Source organism: Ciconia boyciana, chromosome 1 (assembly GCF_034638445.1).
Source record: "Ciconia boyciana chromosome 1, ASM3463844v1, whole genome shotgun sequence".
Lineage (NCBI taxonomy): Eukaryota > Metazoa > Chordata > Aves > Ciconiiformes > Ciconiidae > Ciconia > Ciconia boyciana.
Window position 1 is genome coordinate 117,012,407 of NC_132934.1, and position 21,752 is coordinate 117,034,158.

At 35.8% G+C, this 21,752-nt stretch overlaps 1 protein-coding gene across 5 annotated transcripts in view; it reads right to left on the reverse strand.

Moving 5' to 3' along the window:
- SYNJ1 (synaptojanin 1) overlaps positions 1-21,752 on the reverse strand; it is a 66,543-nt gene that overhangs the window by 4,679 nt on the left and 40,112 nt on the right. For 3 of the 5 annotated variants that reach the window (XM_072845432.1, XM_072845443.1, XM_072845409.1), the window contains exons 18-28: positions 20,282-20,438; positions 19,812-19,929; positions 19,480-19,695; positions 18,586-18,664; positions 17,361-17,523; positions 14,503-14,709; positions 13,393-13,521; positions 7,649-7,696; positions 5,763-5,833; positions 2,094-2,202; positions 1,219-1,439 (exon numbers count right to left, since the gene is read on the reverse strand). In XM_072845432.1, the coding sequence (XP_072701533.1) occupies positions 1,219-1,439; positions 2,094-2,202; positions 5,763-5,833; positions 7,649-7,696; positions 13,393-13,521; positions 14,503-14,709; positions 17,361-17,523; positions 18,586-18,664; positions 19,480-19,695; positions 19,812-19,929; positions 20,282-20,438 (1,518 nt within the window). Of the gene's footprint in view, positions 1-1,218; positions 1,440-2,093; positions 2,203-5,762; positions 5,834-5,927; positions 5,967-7,648; positions 7,697-12,733; positions 12,773-13,392; positions 13,522-14,502; positions 14,710-17,360; positions 17,524-18,585; positions 18,665-19,479; positions 19,696-19,811; positions 19,930-20,281; positions 20,439-21,752 lie in introns of all 5 variants that reach the window. The other 2 variants (XM_072845454.1, XM_072845421.1) reach the window with 2 other exon arrangements.

Here is a 21,752-nt window from a genome sequence, read left to right on the forward strand (position 1 = left end):
TGCCTCCATGTATATTCTCCGCTGGCAACACTTCATACTTTCTAACAAACTACAAAAAGTCCTGATATTGTACCTGTATATTCAAAAATATCCTCCGTTTTTTGGTCTAAGTTTCCAAAATGAAAAAAAGTTAACAGCCAGAGAGAGAGGTTCAGCAAAAAGAAAGGAAGAGCATTTAAAGATTTTTCAATTAGAATTCAACATCAACTCACTGAGGACGGAATTTGGCTGCTTCATTGTGGTACAAAATAGGTATTAATTAATTGCTTTAGAGAAAGTGGGCTTCAGATGTAGAGATAAGGTAAAATGTAAAATACAGATGAAAACTTACGTAGTCATAAATATCCACAGCTGAATTTATGTTTAAAAAAACCAAAGACCAGAAAACAAAACCACAAATTTACTCTTGGTAAGAACTGGGCACAAATCCATCAGTTTCAATAAATTTGTGCTTTTATTCAAGTAATGTATTATCTGGCCTAGCACCTGATACTGTAAAACCTAACAGCACTGGCCTTTAGTGAAGAAGTTTAGCCTTTTGTATATAAAACGGCACTGAAAACCTACTTCTGCATTTTTTAAACAGTAGTAAGAAACTATGGCTTTTCCTAGAAAAAGGATTTTTTTTGAAAATAACACTCTAAACGGTCCCACAGAACAGAATATTTATGTTACCATATTAAATTTTCAGATTATTTTGATATGTTTCTGTATTTTAGTGGACACTGGCAAATGGGGAGAAAGGTATGTCTATTAAGTATCTATCAGTATCATTCTCCTGCAATGAACTATCATCAGCATAAAGCACCACACCATGCGATCTATAAAGCTTACTTTGTAATCAAAACCTGTGTTAGCTAGTTACTATACAGTTTGTCATGCACATGTCATTGAAAAATTAAATTCTTAGACTATTTTTCCATACAAAGTTGTCAAATGACAACATAATTTTAAGAACAAGTTGTCCATAAGTTGTAAGTCTATCATACAAAATCTTAAGTTAAATGTTTAGTATTTGAGATGTTAGTTATTCATAGACAACACATAAACAATTAAGTATTATCCTAGTAGAGCCTGATGATGTTTGAATCCAATCTTTTGACCTTAATTTTGTTTGTTTGCTTGCTTTAGGAGTTTCTCACAGATCGACAGCATTCAGTACAAGCTGTGTTAATTTACATAATGAAAAAATGCATATACAAGGTTTTTTTTACTTACTTGCTGCTGTGAAGGAGCAGATTCAGAAGGCAAACTGTGAGATGACCGGCTACGAGGAGGCGGTTGTGGGGGTTCCAGACTTTGTAGGGCACTTGTCTGAGATGGATGCGATGCCACAGGTATCAGAGGCTCCTGCATCCTTAGCACAGGCAGTGGCTGAGTGGTGGGCTGAGCAGGTCCAGCAGCCTGAGGCTTTAGTGGTTCAGGAAGCAATGGTGAGCCTGCAAGTATATTTGCAGTGTTTTTCATTGTAAAGAATTATAATAGAAATCTTAAGAATGGCACAAATGAGAACATGTGGCTGTGGAAGCACCAGATGGAACTGCAGAAGAAGAAGCTGTAAGAACAGCAGGTGTTCATGGCAACTAGATTAGAAGTCATCAAAAGCTCAGCATATCTCCATTAAGAATTATTACCATAGATACAAAACTGAGAATGAGAAATTTAAGAAAAATTACAATTTAAAAAAAAAAAGCCTTTATCTTTAAGTTTAGGAAGTGGCTTTGAGAGTCAAACATAAACACTATTCCAAATATGATTATGGAGCAACCACTGCAGAGAATGGTCCAGCGATCAACACTTATGATAGGACACACTAATGTGCCCAGACCAGAACACAGCAATCTGATCAAAGTTTCTCTTGATGGCATGAACTCTGTGGGTCTAGATCTCCTCTGACTGCTGCCTCTTATCTGATAAGGGTTTACAATACTTGTGGATGATCAACACTAATAGAAACTGCCAAATGTTACTACATTCGGGAATCTTAATTTCTAGTGAAAAACGAAGACATCTGTTGAAAAAGCATTCAAACCAGAGACAGTACCTCTTGACTGAATAGTGACATTTGTATTTAACTTCTAAAGTAAACTTACCCCTTGGTGGTTCAGCTGGCTTGGTTTGAGTTTCAGGTGCTGGCCTTCCCCCAGGGGGACGGACATGGCTTTGTGGTGCACTAATAACTCCAGCTCGAGGTGGAACAGTCTGACATAATAATTAGTAAAAAGAAATTATTTTAGTTCTATTTTGGATCTGTAGTCATCTACTGTTAAATGATTCAGGATAATTAGGACTCTGAAAAATAAATTCTTTGATAACAGTTGCTGAGCTAATTTTTTATGCGCATATAAAAGCAAAGAATATATTCTCAAAACATTATGAGGGTTCAATTCAAAGCAAAGGATTTTTACAACAGTTTTCAACTTTATATAAATATTTACCTGGGCAACAATGTTTGAAACACTTTATTATTTTGTTAGTATTAGTAAGTTAATTTTACCTAAGTCTGTGAATTGTTGTAAGCAACAAAAACAACAGCAACAACTACTTTATTTGGTGATCTCGTAAGGACACATTGATAACCCACTGTCAATGCAAACTGTAGACACCATCTACCTTTTAGACTATAATTATAGCCTGTCATTTGCAAACAACAACTACAGTCAATTTTATATAGTGAACGTCCAAGATATGCATAAGACCATGGTTAGTTCTTTTCTCTGAAACTTATGTTTGCTAACTGTACAGCAGTTACTCCTGTTCCTCGGCAAACAGTATTAAGGAAACACACATTCTGCCTCATCTGAAGGCTGGAGTCTTCCCAAACTTGTTGGAATAGAAGTTAATATGCTGGGAATGGAATTGCTCTCATAAAACAAAAGAAAAAAGTCTACATTAGTATTTAAAGAGAAATAGGAAACTATTCTAGATTACAACTGAAGCTGAATGAATTACAAACACCACATTTGAAAGCTGAATGTAAAGCGTTTGAATAAAAATGCGATTTCAAGGGAAAAAAAAAAAGATCATGAGGCAAGATAGTGTAAGATTTGTTTGCTCTAAAATTTTGTGTACTTGGTATATTCCGACAAAATCTTAGTAACAGTGGATGTTCTAGAAATGGTTTTCAGAGCAAACCCCATTACACAACTCTCTACACAAACATGATTTAAAAACAAGCAAAGAAACTTCACCACTACAAAACAAGTATCATCCTCGATCTTACTTTTACTAGATGTATGTACTCTACTTCGAAGACTTTGTATAACATCTGATTCATTATGGTTGGCCAAGTCCATCTAACAACTTTCTAAATGCTTTAAAGCACCTAACCTCTGAAATATCCGTCTTCCCTTTAATTGCCAAGATGCATTTTGTCATTTCTTTGAATATTCTGAAAGCAGGCAGAAGGATGGTTGGATTAAATGCCAAAATGTATTTTTAAAAAGAAAGATACATCAAAAAGGAACAGAAAAGAAACAGAAAGGAAGTCTAACAGAATCCTCAGGACTGAATTCCTCAGTGGGAAGCGGCTCCCGCCGTGGCTACTGTCCCTGGTCCTGAAATCCTTGAAATGAAATGCTGCCCAAAAAACAAACTGAGAAAAAAGAAAGCAGCAAGGTCAGTGAGGAAATCCAAACAAGCATTGAGCTAAGGCTTGAAAAGCCAAGCAGATCTTAGGAGATGTTTTTTCAGACCTTCTATTATATTTGTTTGGTTGGTTTGTTGTGGGTTTTTTTGTTTGTTTGTTTGCTTAGGTGTTTTTTAAAGAAAATCTCAACATCTGCAAAAGAAGAGATGCAGTCAGCTTTGTCTTGTCAGATTATGCTGGCAATTGCAGTACCATGGTCCTTTCTGGAAATGGGCAAGCAGCTCTAACTGTAGTCCAGCCTGGGTGTTGAGAAGCACAGCATGAGAGAACAGTACTACTTTTTCTCTGTCTTGATCATATGAACAAAAATTCTTGCAATTATGCCAATTCCAAGATACTGGTGGAGTGTCTTCTGTACGCCCAATTTTTTTATTGAATTATTTTGATTTAGAAATAGCAAATCCTGTGCTGGCTCCAGATTACAAAAAAAAGTGAGGCACATGGTGATAAATCAATACATTCTTTCCTGTGTATACCAGGTTTTCTTTATCCAAATTTTAGAAGAGGACATTTTACATTCCTGGGAAAATAACAAAGAAGTGCAAAGATCAAGAACTGTTCACTGTGAGAATCAATATCTGAGAAAAACGAATAAGCAAAAAGTTATTTCAATGGTGGCTTTCAACAGTAGTTTTCAGTGGTTTCAATATTGTACAAGAGTACAATAGAAATGGCAATACCAGTAAGGTACAATTCCTTTAAGCTCTACAAGAACTCTGGTATCTCTGCACAGCTGGCAGCGTTCTTTTGTTTCTTGCTCATTTAAAAGGTGGAAAAGAACTCTTGTTTTTTTAATAAAACAAATTTGTATGGATTTAACTTAAATTCTTGTGGTTAGCTGCATCTTTATTTTAATGGCTTCTTCACTCTCTCATTCACAACAACTGGTCTATCACTTTACCTGAAAGAAAGATATGGCATTAAAGAAGATGTGCCATATTTGTAGATAGGTCAAAAACCTCATCAGTATCTATCCCACTGACATTTATGCAAGCAGAATGCTTTTTAGCCTTACTAAAGACTCATATCTGTGTTCTCCATCCTGTCAGTGTCATTGTGAATATTATCCCAATGAGAAGAGTGAAATGCCTTAGAGAAGGAAAACAAAGTTCTCTAATGACCAAGAAACTGATAAGAAAGAGCCAACTTTTGCTGCTTTTTAGTCTATAAAACGTCCAGGTATAAAGAGGTATGATCTAAGTTAAAGAGCCTGGAACTGCCAGAACAGAGGGAACAAAGTAAGCACAAATACTGTGGTTGATGTAGATACAGAAAGAAAAGTCCTTCATGCTGCTGCAAAAATTCTCTCTGAAATATGTTGCAAAGTCTAAAGAATTACCAACAAACAATACCATTTCTTAGTAATTCTTTAAGACCACCTATAGCTATTAAAACACTTTCTGCTTCCCTAACACAAGGCTCCTACTTGCTGCTGTTAAGAGAAATAAGGCAGATGTCTTCCATCTCTTGATTTCTTGCTTGTAGTGAAGCGTTCAGGCACCCATAAATCCTTTATTCGGTTCCTTCAGTTCAGTTCCACAAATAAAGAATGAAATGCAGAACTAATGTTTGTTGAATGTGTTGCTGAAATAGTTGAATGTTTCACTTCTACATGAAGACCCTTATCAAAATTAATTTTTAAAACAAGGTACAAGATTCCATTACATATCAAGTAATCAGCAATATAATTCATCAACTGCCTATATAATACATTAACTGCCTGCAAGCAATTAACTGCCATGAGGATATACAGCACAGACGATAGTAATTTTGTAGTACCAAATCAGCAACATAGTCAACAGGAACATATAATACAAATAATAACTTTGCACTTTCCAGTTATTTGAAAGTGGTCATAAAATGTGGTATTATTTGGGAGCCTATGAAGTGACTGCATAGAGTGCAAAACAATAAAGTCATGTCCAGTATATATATTCTGAAGTGTTTTTAGTCAACAGAAAAGAATTGCTGAGGAAATTAACTCATATAAGCTGTAAAATGACTAGTCAATTTTGCCGTTTTCTTACATCTGTTAATACTTACAAAAACCCACCACCAGTGTAATAAACTGTTGAAACTTGGGAGGAAAATTATTTTAAGGCAGAATACCTACCGGTCTGGTTGTACCATATCCAGCAGTTCCTGCACTTGAAATTCCAGTTGAAGGTGGAGGCTGATTACGAACTGGAACAGATATTAGAGATCACTGACTTAGAACATATTTCAAAATCAACTTATTTCTGTATTATATTTAGTACAAAGCATGTATCTGTATTACCTAAGTTATCTTTTCTTTGTGTTCCAGGACTTTTTTGTGCTTTGAAGCATGGAAAAAAAATTAGATTATCTTTGTTAGATAAGCTACAAACAGCTATTATATGGCAATGGTACATTATCACTAATGGAAATGGGAGCAAAAAGACATTAGTGACTTTTTTAAAGTTGTTACATATTAAAGTCTATCCATCAGCTAAGCTGTTACTTTAGCACACTCTTACCCCATGGCACATGTGAAGTAATTTGACCCTTCTAATTACAAATTAAGTCACATCACCACCTATTTGTTGCAAGCTAAAGACGCCCACTTGTACAGGTACCCTGCGTTCTCAATCGTGCTAGAAGTTGTTTTCTTTTGTAGTATACTCTGCAAATATTCTAACAGCAGTCTTTAAAACAAAAAGAACTTATGTAACATGCTGATTCAAAAAATCATGCGATCAGAAGAGTACATCTGTAATTATACATGGTTCAGCAATCTACAGGGTCTACACCAAAGTTCCTGAACCTACTCTCTTTGTTTATGGGATAAATATATTACAGCACCAACCTCAACATTTACATGCTGATGCTAATGACAACCTTGTATGCAACATTCAAGTTTTGAAGTGCAAGATATGAAAAAATTACCTTTACATCAGACAAGTGCACAATTTCTAACAGGCAAAGAGGTTTAGGATTCTGGCTTGTGTTTCTGTTGCCTATTTCCCAGGAAGGTAAAATCACCATGTCAGGTACAGTAACTGGAAGGAATACTCTGTGGTACATAAGACACTTAGTTTATCAAATCGGCTTCCAGTTGTCAGACAACCCTGCTTTCTTAGAACTGGTTAGAATGGGTTTCTGGGTACAGTTCTCAGTAATGCAACTCGTACCTTGAGCAACCTGGTGCCAGTTTACCCTACTTTGAGGAGGAGGTTGGACTAGATAACTGGCCAGAGGTCCCTTCCAACTGGAACTATTCTATGCATATAGTGATTTTGCCAATTTAGAAAAATGAACCAGCAATATAGGCAAAATTAATTGTAGTACACAGGAGGACATCTTGACTGTGACTATATTAGGACTTTTATTGCCATACCTATATTTGCTACAAGGGGACACATTCCTGAGGGGATAGGAAGAAACCTAAAAACATGACTCTGCTCGTATGGCTAAAACAGGATCCATTCAGCACTATATGCACATACTCCAACTAGAATAATGCAAGAGAAATGCTTGTCATAAATGTATGTCACATACATTTAGGTATCAGAATCAAAATACCTACACTGTGCTCTTTAGAAAGAGACAAAATATTAAATTATAGGCTAAATTATTTAAATGGAAGTTTCTCTCCTCAAAATATATGAACATATGTAGTTCTTTATGAAAAATTAGGCTTCCCAGATTCCTGATTTAGTTACACGTATAGTATTTACTCCAGCAATCAGTCAGCTACAGCTTCCTCTGAGAGTCAGCCTTGAAAGCATTCTTCTTGATTAGTGCAGTCTAAGTTTTCACTTCATTTTTAATAAATTAAGACTGCCTTCTATAAAAATTCACACCATCACTGAAAAACAGGAAGCAACTTGTCTGTCTGAAAACTATGTTAAATAAAAGAAGGAAGATCCTACACAATAAATACCTTCATGAAACCACCTTTAGTATCACAAGGGCAATAATATTACTCAGGTATTAAATTAGAAATCCATTTCTAGAATACAAAAATTGTTATGTTACCTTCTACTTCTCTCCTAGCTACCCCAGGACTGGGAGGAGCTCCAAGACCTTTTCAGAGAAAGAAGAGAAGCTGTACATTGCATAAGAAAAGCAGTAGATTGAGAAAGTAAAACCAGAAAGAACACTGCCACAAGACAGCTTGACATAATTTAAAAATGGCCTAGCTAGATTGTAGTTACTTGTAGGAGATAACTGTTTGTAGCAGCATGGCAAAACCAGACTGATACGAATCAGAGGTCAGCAAGTATGATCATGTTTAGAAACATGCTATGATTTCAATTTTACATTACAGTTGAAAGAGAATTTCATTTCTTCAGTATTCACTTTCTACAAACTTTTGTAAATTCAGTGATATTAAATGTCAGTCTTGAAACTCTTCTAAAGCAGAGCACATACCTATACTCAAACACTTGAAAATAAACAGGTACATCAGCTATAACCTGCAACATTAAGTCTGCTTCCTGTAATTTAGGAGAATACTACGTAGTATGTTTCTCCCAAGACTACATTTGAATAAGCAATTTTATGGAAGAAATAAGTTTCCCACTTTATATAAGGTATTGTATCCTACAGAATTGTATCATTAAGTTATCTCCAAGCAGCACTCTGTGTGCAATAAATGTTACAGTTCAGATTGAGAGAAAGAAGATTTTCAATCATGCATAACCATGCTGAATTATTTTATTTCTGCAATATGATCAAGCATATACTGGGTCCATAAAACTGTATGGTAAAAACATGGTAGGACATAGATAACACTAGATGGTATGCACGGAGAAATCCTTAAGGCATGCGCATAGGAAAAAGTAACAGTAATATCTGGCAACTCTGGAGTGGCTCAAGTACAAGGGAGGAAAGGGAGCCAGTGTTCAAGAAGCCTACCTTAAAAGCAACTTTTGCCTTAGCGATGACACAGCCTCATGCTTTCTCATCATGTGCCAATGTGTGGTATCTGCTCAGGAGCTCTCTATGATCTGGAAAGAGTGCTGTGAATTTTGTCAGATATGGGTGGAGGTGTCACTCAGAGTAGGAAGAGTGAAGGTTGCAGATGAGGCTGGTATGTGATTATCTCCAGAGATGTCAGATCTCTGGTTTTGCTGAACATCTGGTTCAAAGATGTTAAATACTAGCATATGTTATATATTCTGGGTGAGACCCAGGCTCTGCCAATTAACATTAGATTTCCATTGCAAAAGTTTCTGACAGTGAACTTCTCTGCAAGAGAAGCAGCACTGAGGAGGGATGAACAGAGAGCATTTGTAAGGAGGGGGCACAGGAGGAGAGCACTGCCTGAGAACATTTCATTGCTTTCAGATACTAGCTCTGTCCTTCTGCCATGCAACCCAGAGGAATCCTGGGGGAGAGAAGAAAGTGGTAACCCATAGGCTATGAGAAAGCCTGCCTGCTAACTGGAGGAAAATAAAGGGAGGTGGAGAGCAGCCCAGCAGAGTACAGGACACTCCTCTGAACCCTCTCTGGTTACAGAGACATAAAGCTAACACTTCATCTCAGAGTATTAATGGAAATGGACACAATAAAACCTCTCCAAGAGCAGGGAACTAGCCTGTTAATTTCACAGATCTTCTGCACTTTCCCCTCCCAAAGCTCAACTCAGCCCATACTTTGAATAGGTATTTTCAGGATGCTCTTGTTAAGCAAATCTCGTTTTATGCAAGATGGTTAATAAAGTCAACTCCTTTCGGGAGAAGGAAGGCAGAGAACCTCTTTGACCATAGCACATAGACATGTTCCTATGTTGGTGCACCATACAGAGGAAGACTTTTGTGCTTGAGGGTTTTAAAAGGTTTTGCAAATTTAAAAATATTCAATATATGGGAGAGAAAGGGCATAAAGGCCAAATACCCCACATTTCACTTACTAATAATACTCTTCAACAGTGATAAAGCAAAATTATAGTGCTATCACAATTGGCATTATAGGAAGATTTTAAACTTAAGGATAGGGAAAAATGTACATCTGAACCTGAAACACATGTTTGGGTATCATTTTAAACTGTTACTGTAGTCTGTATATAGCTTGAAATCTCTATTGCAGTTTGAAACACTATTTTGCAAGTAAAGATATCACATACTTGTTTTAAATAGTATTTTAAGGAAAGGGGTTGGATTTATACAGAAACAACCTGTAACTTATGTCCTGACAGAACTGCATGTTTTGCAAAGATTACATTTACACATTAGCTTAATGGACAATAAAGCAACTTCTTGTAAAGTAAAATGTACATATATATGCATATGTGTGTGTGTGTGTGTGTGTGTGTATGTATATATATATGAAATCTAGACCATTTGCCTACATTTGAACAATGCATTTACTGTTTTAGCATTAAGGCTTCTTGTTTCTTCCATTACTGAACATTCCTTCTTCAGCAAGAAAACAAGAAAGGTGCTCTTCCCCGTATTTAAAAAAACCAAAACCAAAAAAAGACAACAGAAAAAACTTTTTCAAAATGACTGCCATACCCTAATGCACCCAAACAACCTGAACTCTGCTCTGCAAAAAAAAAAAAAAAAAAAAGCTACAGGGGAAAACTAAAGATGTTGAATGGTTCTTGCAAGGCTATGTTTAATGTGTGACTCTAAGTATCAGTGTATACTAACAAGTACTTGCTGCTTGGGTGCATGTATTTTCATAGCTTAACATACTTGCACTTCTTTTAATCTCAACTTTATTACTGTATTTTCTAGGTTTATTTTATTTATTTGGAGGATAATCACAGTGAAAATGTAATGCATTTTACCCAAATTATTGCATATACTGAAAATACTGTGCATTCTCTCAATCTTAACCCCATTTTAACAGTTTAAACCAACAATAAAAAACAACTATAAGCCTTTCCTGCATTAATGAGGAAAAGTCTGACTAATATTATTAAAGGAAAAAAAAACCAAAACAAATGTTATTTTTTAACTTCAAGTAATTGACAATTAGCAGCCTTTATAATTTTTAATGTTCTGTAAGAATTTACTCTGTAATGTATTTAAAAAAAAAATGGGTAAACAGAGTGCAACATTTTAATTTTTAACTATAAACAACTGAGAGCTTATAAAATCCTCAGTGGAAATCTTTCGTATTAGCAGGCGAAAAGTCTACACTTTGCAAACCCCTGCAATGAGTACATAGCCTTGTTTCCTTGAATTCTGAGTTACTTCTGATGTAAAATATGACCAAACTCTAAAAAAAATGAAAAACTTAGGTGCCCAAATCCTGCTCCCATCTTCAAAGCATACTGAGCCATTAGAAGAAATGTTATGGACATTGAGGGGAGTGAAGCACTCAGGAAAAAAAGGTTAAAACACATGAGCAAAAAAAAAAAAGTAACATTTAAAATGCACATTTTAAAGACACGATCAATGTCTCTTTGCATGCACTACAGGAGTCTAAAAACAAAGTTTGAAACACTTATACAGTACACAGGGATATTTTCACAATGCTCTAAGAGCCTTCATTCCAGGTAAGAGAAACAGATGCCGTTTCCCCAAACATAGTAACAGACTATGACATTTATACTGCTTCCAGTCCTGTGCTAGCTTGCTCAGAGCTGAGCTCAGGTACCGCTGAAAAGTAAAGCATTATGCCTTATAAATGTATGCCATGAGTGGAAAATGAAGAGGATAGAAAAAGTGGGATCAGCTTTAGGTCAGAATAATATATGAAAAAAATATACTACAATTTATTTTCAAAGATTGCATAAAAAGGAAGTTTTATGCAAGTTACAATTCTTTATGGAAAGCTATTTTGGGAAAGAGGGTAAAAAAAAGAAGGCTAGTCTTTGCACAATTGAGGCAAACTAGGCAAACGGGATTGTGTCAGTGCACATAAAACTATATAGGACTAACTAGTACAATGAATTAAATCTTGCATACATTGCACATCATGTATAAAGTGGCTATTTTCTAAAACTTAAGCATTTTAACTAATTTGAAATATTATGCCTTTGGCATAATAACCTCCTCCCCTCAACTGTATCTAAGAGCCAGGCACATCTCCACCTGACATCAGAATAAGTTAGCTGATACTTATATTCTATGTAAAATAGCTTACTTATTTTCTGAGATTGCTCAAAACTTTTGAATTATTTTCTCAAAAAAACATCTTTCCTACTGAGTGGCAGTGTCTGAAAAGCCATTAAGAAAGTATTTCAGAGCCACTAACTATTCTCACTCCATCCCATGTATTAATGAGCTGATTTAAGCTCAACTATGAAGCGTGTGACAAAGAAGGACAAAGATTAGTTTCAAGAAGTGCTTCTGAGAACGTGTGAGTTGTTATTACATGCAAAACCAGATCAAGCTAGAAAAAAACAAAACTAGCCTGAAGGGTGATAAGGCCCTCAGCATTATCAAAAGGGAAGGAATTAGGGGAGAATTATTTCAGGATTTTGGTACTTTGCAAAGACCTGCAGCTCTCAAGTGCCTTCAAAGTAATGGAATAAATTCCTTTGCTAAGTTTGTGTTTCTGAAGTACACGCTAGTTCCAAGAGCTATGGGGGACGCTTCATGTCTCTAGGAGCACATTTCAGACTCGGAAACAGAAAATAAACTACCCATCTGCAGTGTTCAGCTTAGAGACAAATAGACCTCAGTGATTTGGAGCTCTCTGTTAACTGGTGATTATCTGGGGGAAACTGGGCCAGACCAGCAGTAGTTTCAACTTGAACAATTAATTAATGGATAATCACTGCAAGTAGCTACAATCACAATCCATTTTACAATGCTCCTTGTCATGGACTGTGAGGAAAAAAGCTAGCCTTTTCACAACTAAAGACTAGTTTCTGATTTCACAGAAAAGTTAGCAGGGTATATTTTGACCAGGACAAAGTAATAAAAACCTGGAACAACTTTAATCTCTCTGACTATAATGTACCAACTTCTGGAGAAATATTTTTTCACTGAAAAGTCAAATGTAATTCAGAGGGGGATACAAACCCTGATAAAGAAATTACATTGACATTCAAGAATTGCCCATTTTTATACCTTTGGACATGATCATAAGTATTGTCACAACAGACCACCATAGTAGTTTTGCTACGTAGTCATATGCGAAAACAATTAAAATCATTACCTCCAAATTCTTTTCTAGCAGGTGCAGGACTCCTACCGCCTTACAGTATTTAAGAAATGAATGCAGCAATAATGAAAAATATCAGTACAGTAAGAGGGAAGAAAAAGAATGAGAAAGTTAAAAATGACAAGGGTCAGTTTGTTATAAACTATGTTGTCCGTATGCTTCTGAACATCCAGTTTCTCTTAGTGCTCAATTGTTTACATTTTCAGATGATCCAGATGAACTCTACATTAAAAACTTGGACAGGATAAAATGCATACATACCGATGCCAAAATTAAAGGAATATAAATCAATGAATGCACAAGATTATTTATCTTTTATTTAAAAAATGAAGATGCTATAAAAATGAATATGTTGAGTAAACATGGCTGTAGGAAGCCCACATTTTTAAACTGTGAAAATAAGTTTATAAAAATTTTAAAACTTATTCACTAAGCAAAGGCAATAATATTTAAATGGTACTGAAAAATGTTGTTATTTCCCATGCTGTTACTCCTATTAAATGTACAAGCTAAACATTTTAGTGAAAAAATGGTATGTTCCATTGAGCCCCAGACCAACAATACAATATGTAATTTGGGTGTGGACTTCAAAGTTCATCTCACAGACTTGAAACAAAATATTCCTGACCATCTGATATACGTCACCACATTACCTGATGGTGGAGGCGGCCTCTGCGGTGGAGCGGGGCGTGCAGGAGGAGCAACAGGGCGAGGTGGTGGAGGACGCTTAGGCTCCAAGCTCTGAGAAGACTCTTTCTGCTGGCTACCAAGCTGAAATTCAGCTGAAGAACGTGACAGAAAACCATGCAACAATTAATCATTTGTACATTCTAATCACAGTAGAGCTTTTCTAATAGTACGTTATTTTCACAAAGAGGACAGTCAGTCCCCAGCCCTGGAAACAATGACACAGAAGTTTTTGAGAGAGGGAAAACAAGAGGAATAACCCAATGGTGAAAAGAAGCAGATTTCCTAAACCAAGATTTTTGTCTCATATGCTTTTATCAGTATATGCTTTTCATGGAATCCTGAACATTCCTACAAATTGCAGAGTTCCAAATTTTGATTTTGACCCTCATCTGTGAACTCAGTGCTCTGGAAAAAAATGTTACAAGGGGAATTCAGAAGGCATTTTAGCAGTCTTTGTAAAGTTACTCCAAATTACATTGAAATAAACTGTTCTAGAAGCCATTCCAAACACTAATTCTAAATGTCCACTTTGTCACTAAAATAAAGTTGTGTTTAAACAGAAGCTTTCATATTATACACCCACTTTACAAATCTACTGATTACAACTTACATATTACAGCTGAATGGGCTGTATTTGAGGAGTATGACTAAAGTGAACTAGGATTATACTGACACATTGCAACAGAATTTTTGAACAGAGGTTTCAAACTAATCAACTTAGCCTATTAATCACATAACTTTTTGAGATGTCTCTTTCATGATGAAATGCTAAAGAACTAGAGCAAATTAGGTAGTTTGCAGCAGTGTAGATCAGTGGACAGTGTACTAAATAAGACTCAGGAAACAAAGCTCTTCCACTGCCCATTAGGAAAACCAAGACACAATGAATGAGGTGATTTGCCTAAGGCCATTTATGCGTAAAATGCTAGATAAGGACAAGAATAGCCTTTTATATTAATCTAAAAGCTCTATTAAAAATAATCTATAAGCTAATATTCTACCACTGGGCCACACACAATCTGCTGCCAGATTGTGTAGTAGTAACAGAGGCAGTCGAGCAATGTAATACACACTGTGTGTGGAAACAGGTGGTCCAGGAGTTTTGGTTGGTGCTCGGCTCGGTCTCACTGGGAGCGTAGGTCCATCTGACAGCGTAGGAGATTGACAGGGACTGGAACGTGGCGAAGAGCTTGGGGAGGTTCCAAGACCAGAGCTTGAAGTTGGCTGTAGATGCTGAGGAAGGATTTCTTCTACTTCAGCACTATAGTCATCAATGTCTCCTAAATAGCAAACCCCACCCCAAAAAAAGAAAAAGCATGTAAAATAAAGGAAACAATAATTACTTATTTTAAAAAGTTGAGAAATTATAAACTGATTCTGGGCATGGGATTTTCTGCAAAAAGCCCTCAAGTTCCAAGGAATTAGCTCAACAACCAAAGTATGATTCTTGCATCATAAAATTACACATGAAGAACGCATATGTATTCAAACCAGTTGAAAACACTCCAAATGCACAATATATATTATAGATATCTATTAGAGGTAATTATAATAACATAGCAACTGTAATGTTGCTTAATCTAAGAAACAATTAGCTTTACAAATGTCATGGCTTAGCTTCAGTCAGCAACTAAGCACCACCCAGCCACCTGCTCACCCTCCGCTCCCGGTGGGATGGGGGAGAGAATCGGAAGAGCAAAAGTAAGAAAACTTGTGGGTTGAGATAAGAACAGTTTAATAATTGGGAAAAAGAAAAAATATAACAACAACAATAATAATAGAGAACAACAAAAGAGAGAGTGAGAGAGGAACAAAACTGGGGGGGGGGGGGGGGAACAAGTGATGCAACCGCTCACCACCCACTGACCAACACCCAGCCAGTCTCCAGGCAGCAACTGCTACTCCCCGGCCAACTCCCCCCGGTTTACATACTGAGCATAATGTCATATGGTATGGAATAGCCCTTTGGCCAGTTTGGATCAACTATCTTGGCTGTGCCCCCTCCCAGTTTCTTGTGCACCTGGCAGAGCATGGGGAGCTGAAAAGTCCTTCACTAGTGTAAACATTACTTAGCAACAACTCAAACATCAGCATGTTATCAACATTATTCTCATACTAAATCCAAAACACAGCACTATACCAGCTACTATGAAGAAAATTAACCCTATCCCAGCCGAAACCAGGACAACAAAGACCACCTTTGCAAAAATTATTTCCCTGGTTTGCAATAGATGGCAAGCTTCACTTATCATCCTTCAGAAGGCTGGGCAGGGGATTTCAAGATATCTGCTATTTGTAATACCTTCTGTTTGGAAAGGTGGAATGTTTAAAAAAAAAAAAGGTTCAACATGGACATGCCTTTGAAAAGTAAACTGCCAATTTAGAATATTTGTATGTTGATACTCAAAATGCCTAAAATAGACAATTATCCCATCACCTCCAATAAGACCACAGTAATCCTTTCTTCCATAACTTCTAGGCTTCTGTCTCCTCAGGTACATAAACGACACACAGTGTTCTACAGAAGTTCCATCTTCAACTCTGCACTGTTCAGCAGTAACAGAGTAACCAGGCTGCTAATTAGATATTAGTTCTTGATTTAAGAGTCTTGTGGGATTTGAGATGTCACATTTTAAGGGAATCACACCATTTCACGTAGGACTATTAATAAAATCAACCAATCATACAGGCGTCTGAACTGTTAAAGTCCTCTTTCCTACCTGCATTGGAAATCAGATGAAATATGACACCAAGACTAATGCAAATTCCAACTTTTCATACAGATTTCCCATATCTCTACCTTTACCAAAACATATCTTCCTTTATGAAATACCTTTACAAAAAACCCCTTAGTCTACTCTTTCCAGTATACATAGCTGCCATCTCTTTTCTTGAAACTTTTGCAACGTAACGTTTGCCACTAAGGAGCTTGGATAGAAATTCAAAGCAAATGAACTACTCAAACTTAGAATAAATCAATACAGAAGCAATGACTACATCTAGAAAGTACATCTGTTCAAGAAATAACAAAAAAACGACCCTGTAAAATACATATGGAAATGCAATACACACAGGAAGTGTCAGCCCGAAAGGTGTGGGGGTTTTTTTTGCTGCTGTTCGAAAAACGGCTATTTTACTTGCCAAGGATATAAGAAGAATATATTTTAATGTAGAGAAGAGAGTGAAGCAGACCTTTCATAAAAATTAATTAATAGATTAAAAAATAAGCTGTGACAAAGTACATAGATTAGAAACATGCAAGTTAAAGAAAAGCAAAAATGCAGAGGCACAATTGCTGCAACAGTGATACCCAGCAGCTTGAGAATTCTGCTAGAAAAGTATGACATAAAAAGATATAAAAACCCTTCAGGGAAAAACCAAAACTGACAAAAAACGGGGAACCGGAAAACAGCAACTCATCAGTGCTGACGATCAGCCTGTTCCAAGGAGCAACAGAGCCTGAAGGTTTCCTTGCCCGACTTGTATTTGCCTGCCTGTCAAAGGCTCACTAGGTGTCTTCTTGGGGGTGGTAAGCATATCAATGGTTAGCATGGGAGTTCATTAGTCCTATTAATCTATTATGTGTATTGGCAAAAAAGTAATTGCTTTGCACTCTGAAGTTGTGTATATCCTGCTTATAGGGTGTCTCCATCAACAGTAAAAGTTGCCTGAATGAAGTAACCCTGAGAGGGTAGGTCACAGGATAAAGTGAGAAGAATAAAGAGAATGTCACCCAATTAGTAAAACCTAGAGATAAAGGGCAAACTGACACTGCTCAACAAGTTGTCAAGATACTGTTGGATGTAACGGGATTTCAATTTATATTTTAGATGGGCATAAACTTGTTAAAGTATTCATGTATGCATTAAATTAACCGCATTATTTAGGACTGTAAGCATTTCAAAATGAGGAATACTTTATTTCAACAAACCTTCCATATCATAGTCTGCAGTAACCTCAGCATCTTCACAAAGCAAAGTGGAGCTTGTTGATGAAGGCAGCCCAATATTAATCTTCTCTAAATTCATTTCATCTTCTAAACTTCTGATCCAATCTGGATTTTTCAAGCTTATGTTTATAATCCTTCCTAGTAGCTGAATTGTAAAAAAGGTGTGCACAAAACAGAAATTGTTAAGAGTAGGAACATTAAAATTCAGCATTCTAGATTTAAAAAGCAAAAAAAAAAATTACTGAAAATATCACAAATAAGGTTATCAGAATTTCTAGGACTAAACAATGACAGTGACACGTCACAAAAAAAACATGCTTTCCACTTCATTTTGGTAATTAAGTACATTTATGTAGTTTAAACTGTTAATAACAACTATTTAATATTTTTCTAGGAAAAACTAACAACCTGTCTCATAAGATTTTCCTTTTCAGTTAACAGGAAAGCTTCTGGTTTCTTTACTCCGACAGAAACACTACTCTTTGTAAAGAAAAACAGACTTGCTTATAAACTACATTAATAAAGTCATTTTTAGAGACTGATAAAACAGCAGGCCTTCATTCTGCAAACTGACACATGACACTGAGCCCCTATCCTGCATGGACTGTCAGTGAAACTCTCAGCAGATGCAAGGATCCATCCGCAAACATCACATTACAGAATCTAAGTCTTAACAGGAACACAGATCAGCAAAAATTTGAACATGAAAATTAAAATTTTTACAAATATTAAATACTGGCCCTACAAAAGTCAATGAGAGCTGAAATTTTGACATTTTTAAGTGATTGCAGTACATGAGTGCTGAATTTTAAATAATTGCAGGCTATAAATATGATAAACTGGTTCACACTACAAACAAGGTAAAAACTCTGCTTTTTAAATCATTAAAAAAACAACAACCAATTAAAAGTCCCTCATTTGAAGAAGATGCCACTCAATAAGGGATCTTCCTTTCTCCAACAGTCCTCCTCCTAAAAATAAATTAAGTTTGGTACTTCTCTCAGCTGGCTTTTGAAACTCAACATAATGCTATATGGCTATCAAAAGTAAAAAAAAATAAGATTAGATGCAACAGTCTAGTATGGAACATGAAAAACTTTTAAGAATTAAAAGCAAACAAACAAACAAAACCCACAACCTACCCAAGTATTCTTTAAAAAATTGGATTTTATCTTGCTATATGAAAGTTCAGTAATTTTTACATTACCTCAGTACCATTCAAATTCATAACATTCAAAGCAGAGCTTCCTTCCAAAAATGTTACCCACATCTTGTCTTCCACAAACCTGCAAAGTCCATCAGAAAGAATAATTAAAATATTTTATCCTACCTACCAACTTTTGAAGCCTCTTATCTTAAAGGGTTTTCAATGTTTCACTTGATGGAGAAGAATTCTTTTTTTAAGTTCATTAAAATATGTATAATTGGCTAATAAGTTTTAACTGAATGTATCCTTGCAACAACAACAAAAAAAAGGCAAAAGAGAACCAGGTAAATATCACACAGCGAAAGCATTGTTCTCTTAAAAATTATGTGACTACAGTTACACATTCAATAGTAATTGTGTGGCTACAGGTTAGATATTTGAATTAGGTGTTCCACGTTACATCGCATTATGGACTTGGGACTATGCTCCTAGTCTTCTGAAAAAAAACCAAAACAAAATAACCCCCCCAAACCCCAAACAAAATACCACAAAATACCAAAACACTTATAGTTCAATTAACAGCTTAGTGAAAATGCAACATTCACAGGGATCCTCTCATCTTCAGTTCATCTAAAACTACGAACTAGTTTTAGAATACGAAATTTGTAGAAAATTACATAAATAACAAATTTTAACTCTGACTGATTTCTGACAAAGTCAGTATGATACTCTATCTCAAAAATAAAGAGTATCTGGAAAAATTAAGTCTGAAAGCAGAGACACATACAGGTATGTAAAACTAATTTTCAACTGTAAAGACATTAAAGTTGAAATCTAAATGTTAAAAATAAAGCAGATCATAACTGAAATGCCCACTAAGAAAGTAACTTTATTCAGGAAATAGATGGGAACAATGAAGAGGAATAGAGATTAAATGTAAAAAGTCTTTTTAACCTTATAAGTATAACTTCACCATAGCTTGCAAATTTTTGAAGAAGATCATCAATCAAGTTATCATCAAAATAGTTTTCTTCTGCTGAAGAACTTCTGATGGAGACCATTACAGTACCATCAGGTGGTCCTTGCATTGCAATCACCTCCTTATAAACTTTTTGTCTCTCTTCTGCTTCAATTTCAAATATGTCTATGTCAATCAATGCAACCACAGGCCTTGGGAAAAAATACACGAGAAAAACCTGTAAGCAGAGTATCTGAGCAACAAAATATGTAACATGCATATTAAATCTTCAATGATTAGGAAGTAATGTATAAAATAAAACTGAAACCTATGATCAGATGTCTTCAGCTCTGCTCTTCCGTAGTGCAACAAAGTACCAGGATTCCATGTATAAGGGACATTACTGTCATCATGAAAACTAGCATTCAGAAGATCCAGGTCTTCAGCTACATTCAGTATTAATGAAAACAAAAGGGGAAAAACACAGTGATTGCAAGAATATGCTTTTAAAAATAAGCTATTTGTAAAAAGATAAAAAAGAAAGTAAACCAAAACCAAGTGTTTTACAGAAAAAAAATAGAAGTTCCTTTTGAACTACTGAAATACCAGTAACTGGTATCTGATTCTTGATCCTCCTGTTCAGTGTCACTGCATTTATTGCAGATGCTATTATAAGCTTTCTGTCTCATACAAAGTCAGGGATAGAAGCTCAGAATCACTGTCACTGTGAATGTCACTAAATAGATTCTATAAGCCAGTTAAAAGAATATTTTAAACAATTTAAGGAAGCACTCAAACCTGAGCGGTCAAAAGGCCATTTTCTTCTTCTCCAAAGAATACGATCTGTCCATGCTGGTGTGCGACATTTTTCGCTGGTGTCATAGTCATCAGAAAACAGATCATATTTGTACGTAGGAGCAAAATTTATTTTCCCTTCCAAAAATCCCCTAAAAATCTGTAAGAAACAAAGCAGTTATGTGTCATGCCAGAAGACAGAAACAGATGGGAAACAGCTTGAAACTAATCAGAATTCTCTTTTCTAACAGTGAAAACCCTCTATACACATCTCAAAAAAAAAAAAAAAAAGTCATTTGATAATATGAATCCTTCTCCAAAATTTATCTGCTGAAAACTTTCTACATTTGCCACTAAGACTAAATAGTGACCCAGACAGATCATCATTAAACAAAAGTATGTCAACATTTTTATCTTTAAACCCAGGCTCATGAGCAACCTACTGTTCCTCCAATGTCATTCAGAACTTGAGGTCACCCAGAACACAGATGCTGTTCACAGCACTTTAATTAGCTGGTTAGTTGCTCATGTGTCAGCAAAAGTTGGGAATTAAGGTTTATCTTTTATGTACCTATGCGAATGTGCAAAGCATTCCCCCAAATTGACACAAGATGCCCCACCAATAAATAGGAGTTAAGGAAGAAAAAAAAAAAAAAAGAAAAAAGAAAAATAGAGAGTCCTTAATACATTCAATATGAACTGAAAGATTAGAGAGATAATATCACCATTTCTTCTCAAGTGAATAGGAAAACAGAATACAAAGAGGTATTATGTGAAATTACCTGCCAAGAGTACGTATGGCATTTAGAGATACAGAGTCAATTGAAAGGAATAAAAAAATCTGTTAGGTACTTTGCAACGTAAACAGATACAGCCAGCTGACACAAGACCCTAGAAGGCCAGGAGATTTGCTCGCTCACTCCTTAAGTGTTTAAACTAGACATAAGCTAAAACCCTTTAGTTAACTTAACCAGCTCCAGTCTTGAGTTTAATCTTGTATGGGCAGTTTTACTTCACATCAGAGATCTGTAAAATATAAATCTAACTTAGATCTTACAGTCAAGTCTGCATCAAATGACAGGTTAGCCTGCTTTTCTTGTTGGAAATATAAATTGGAATCCAGTCAATTTAAAAATCAATGTCAGAAGATCAATGTCGGAATGTCAGAAGATCCGCAAAATCTGAGACAATTTATTAATTTCTTTGCCTTTGGTAATTATTTCTTAACCTACTTCTACAGAGAAAGTTGCTATGTAAATGTCTTTCCTGAACAGCAGATACACCAGTTAACAGCCACATGCAACAACCGTGGAGCTACCCTTGCTAGCCAGCTGATACCCCCTGCTGCCCAGGCAGACACTTCCAAACAATGGAATATTACCCCAACAGTGCAATACTACCTCTTCTTCTCCCCAGCCAGGAGACTATTTTAAGTCTTTTTCATATTCTGGTAGTTTCCGTAGATCTTCCCACC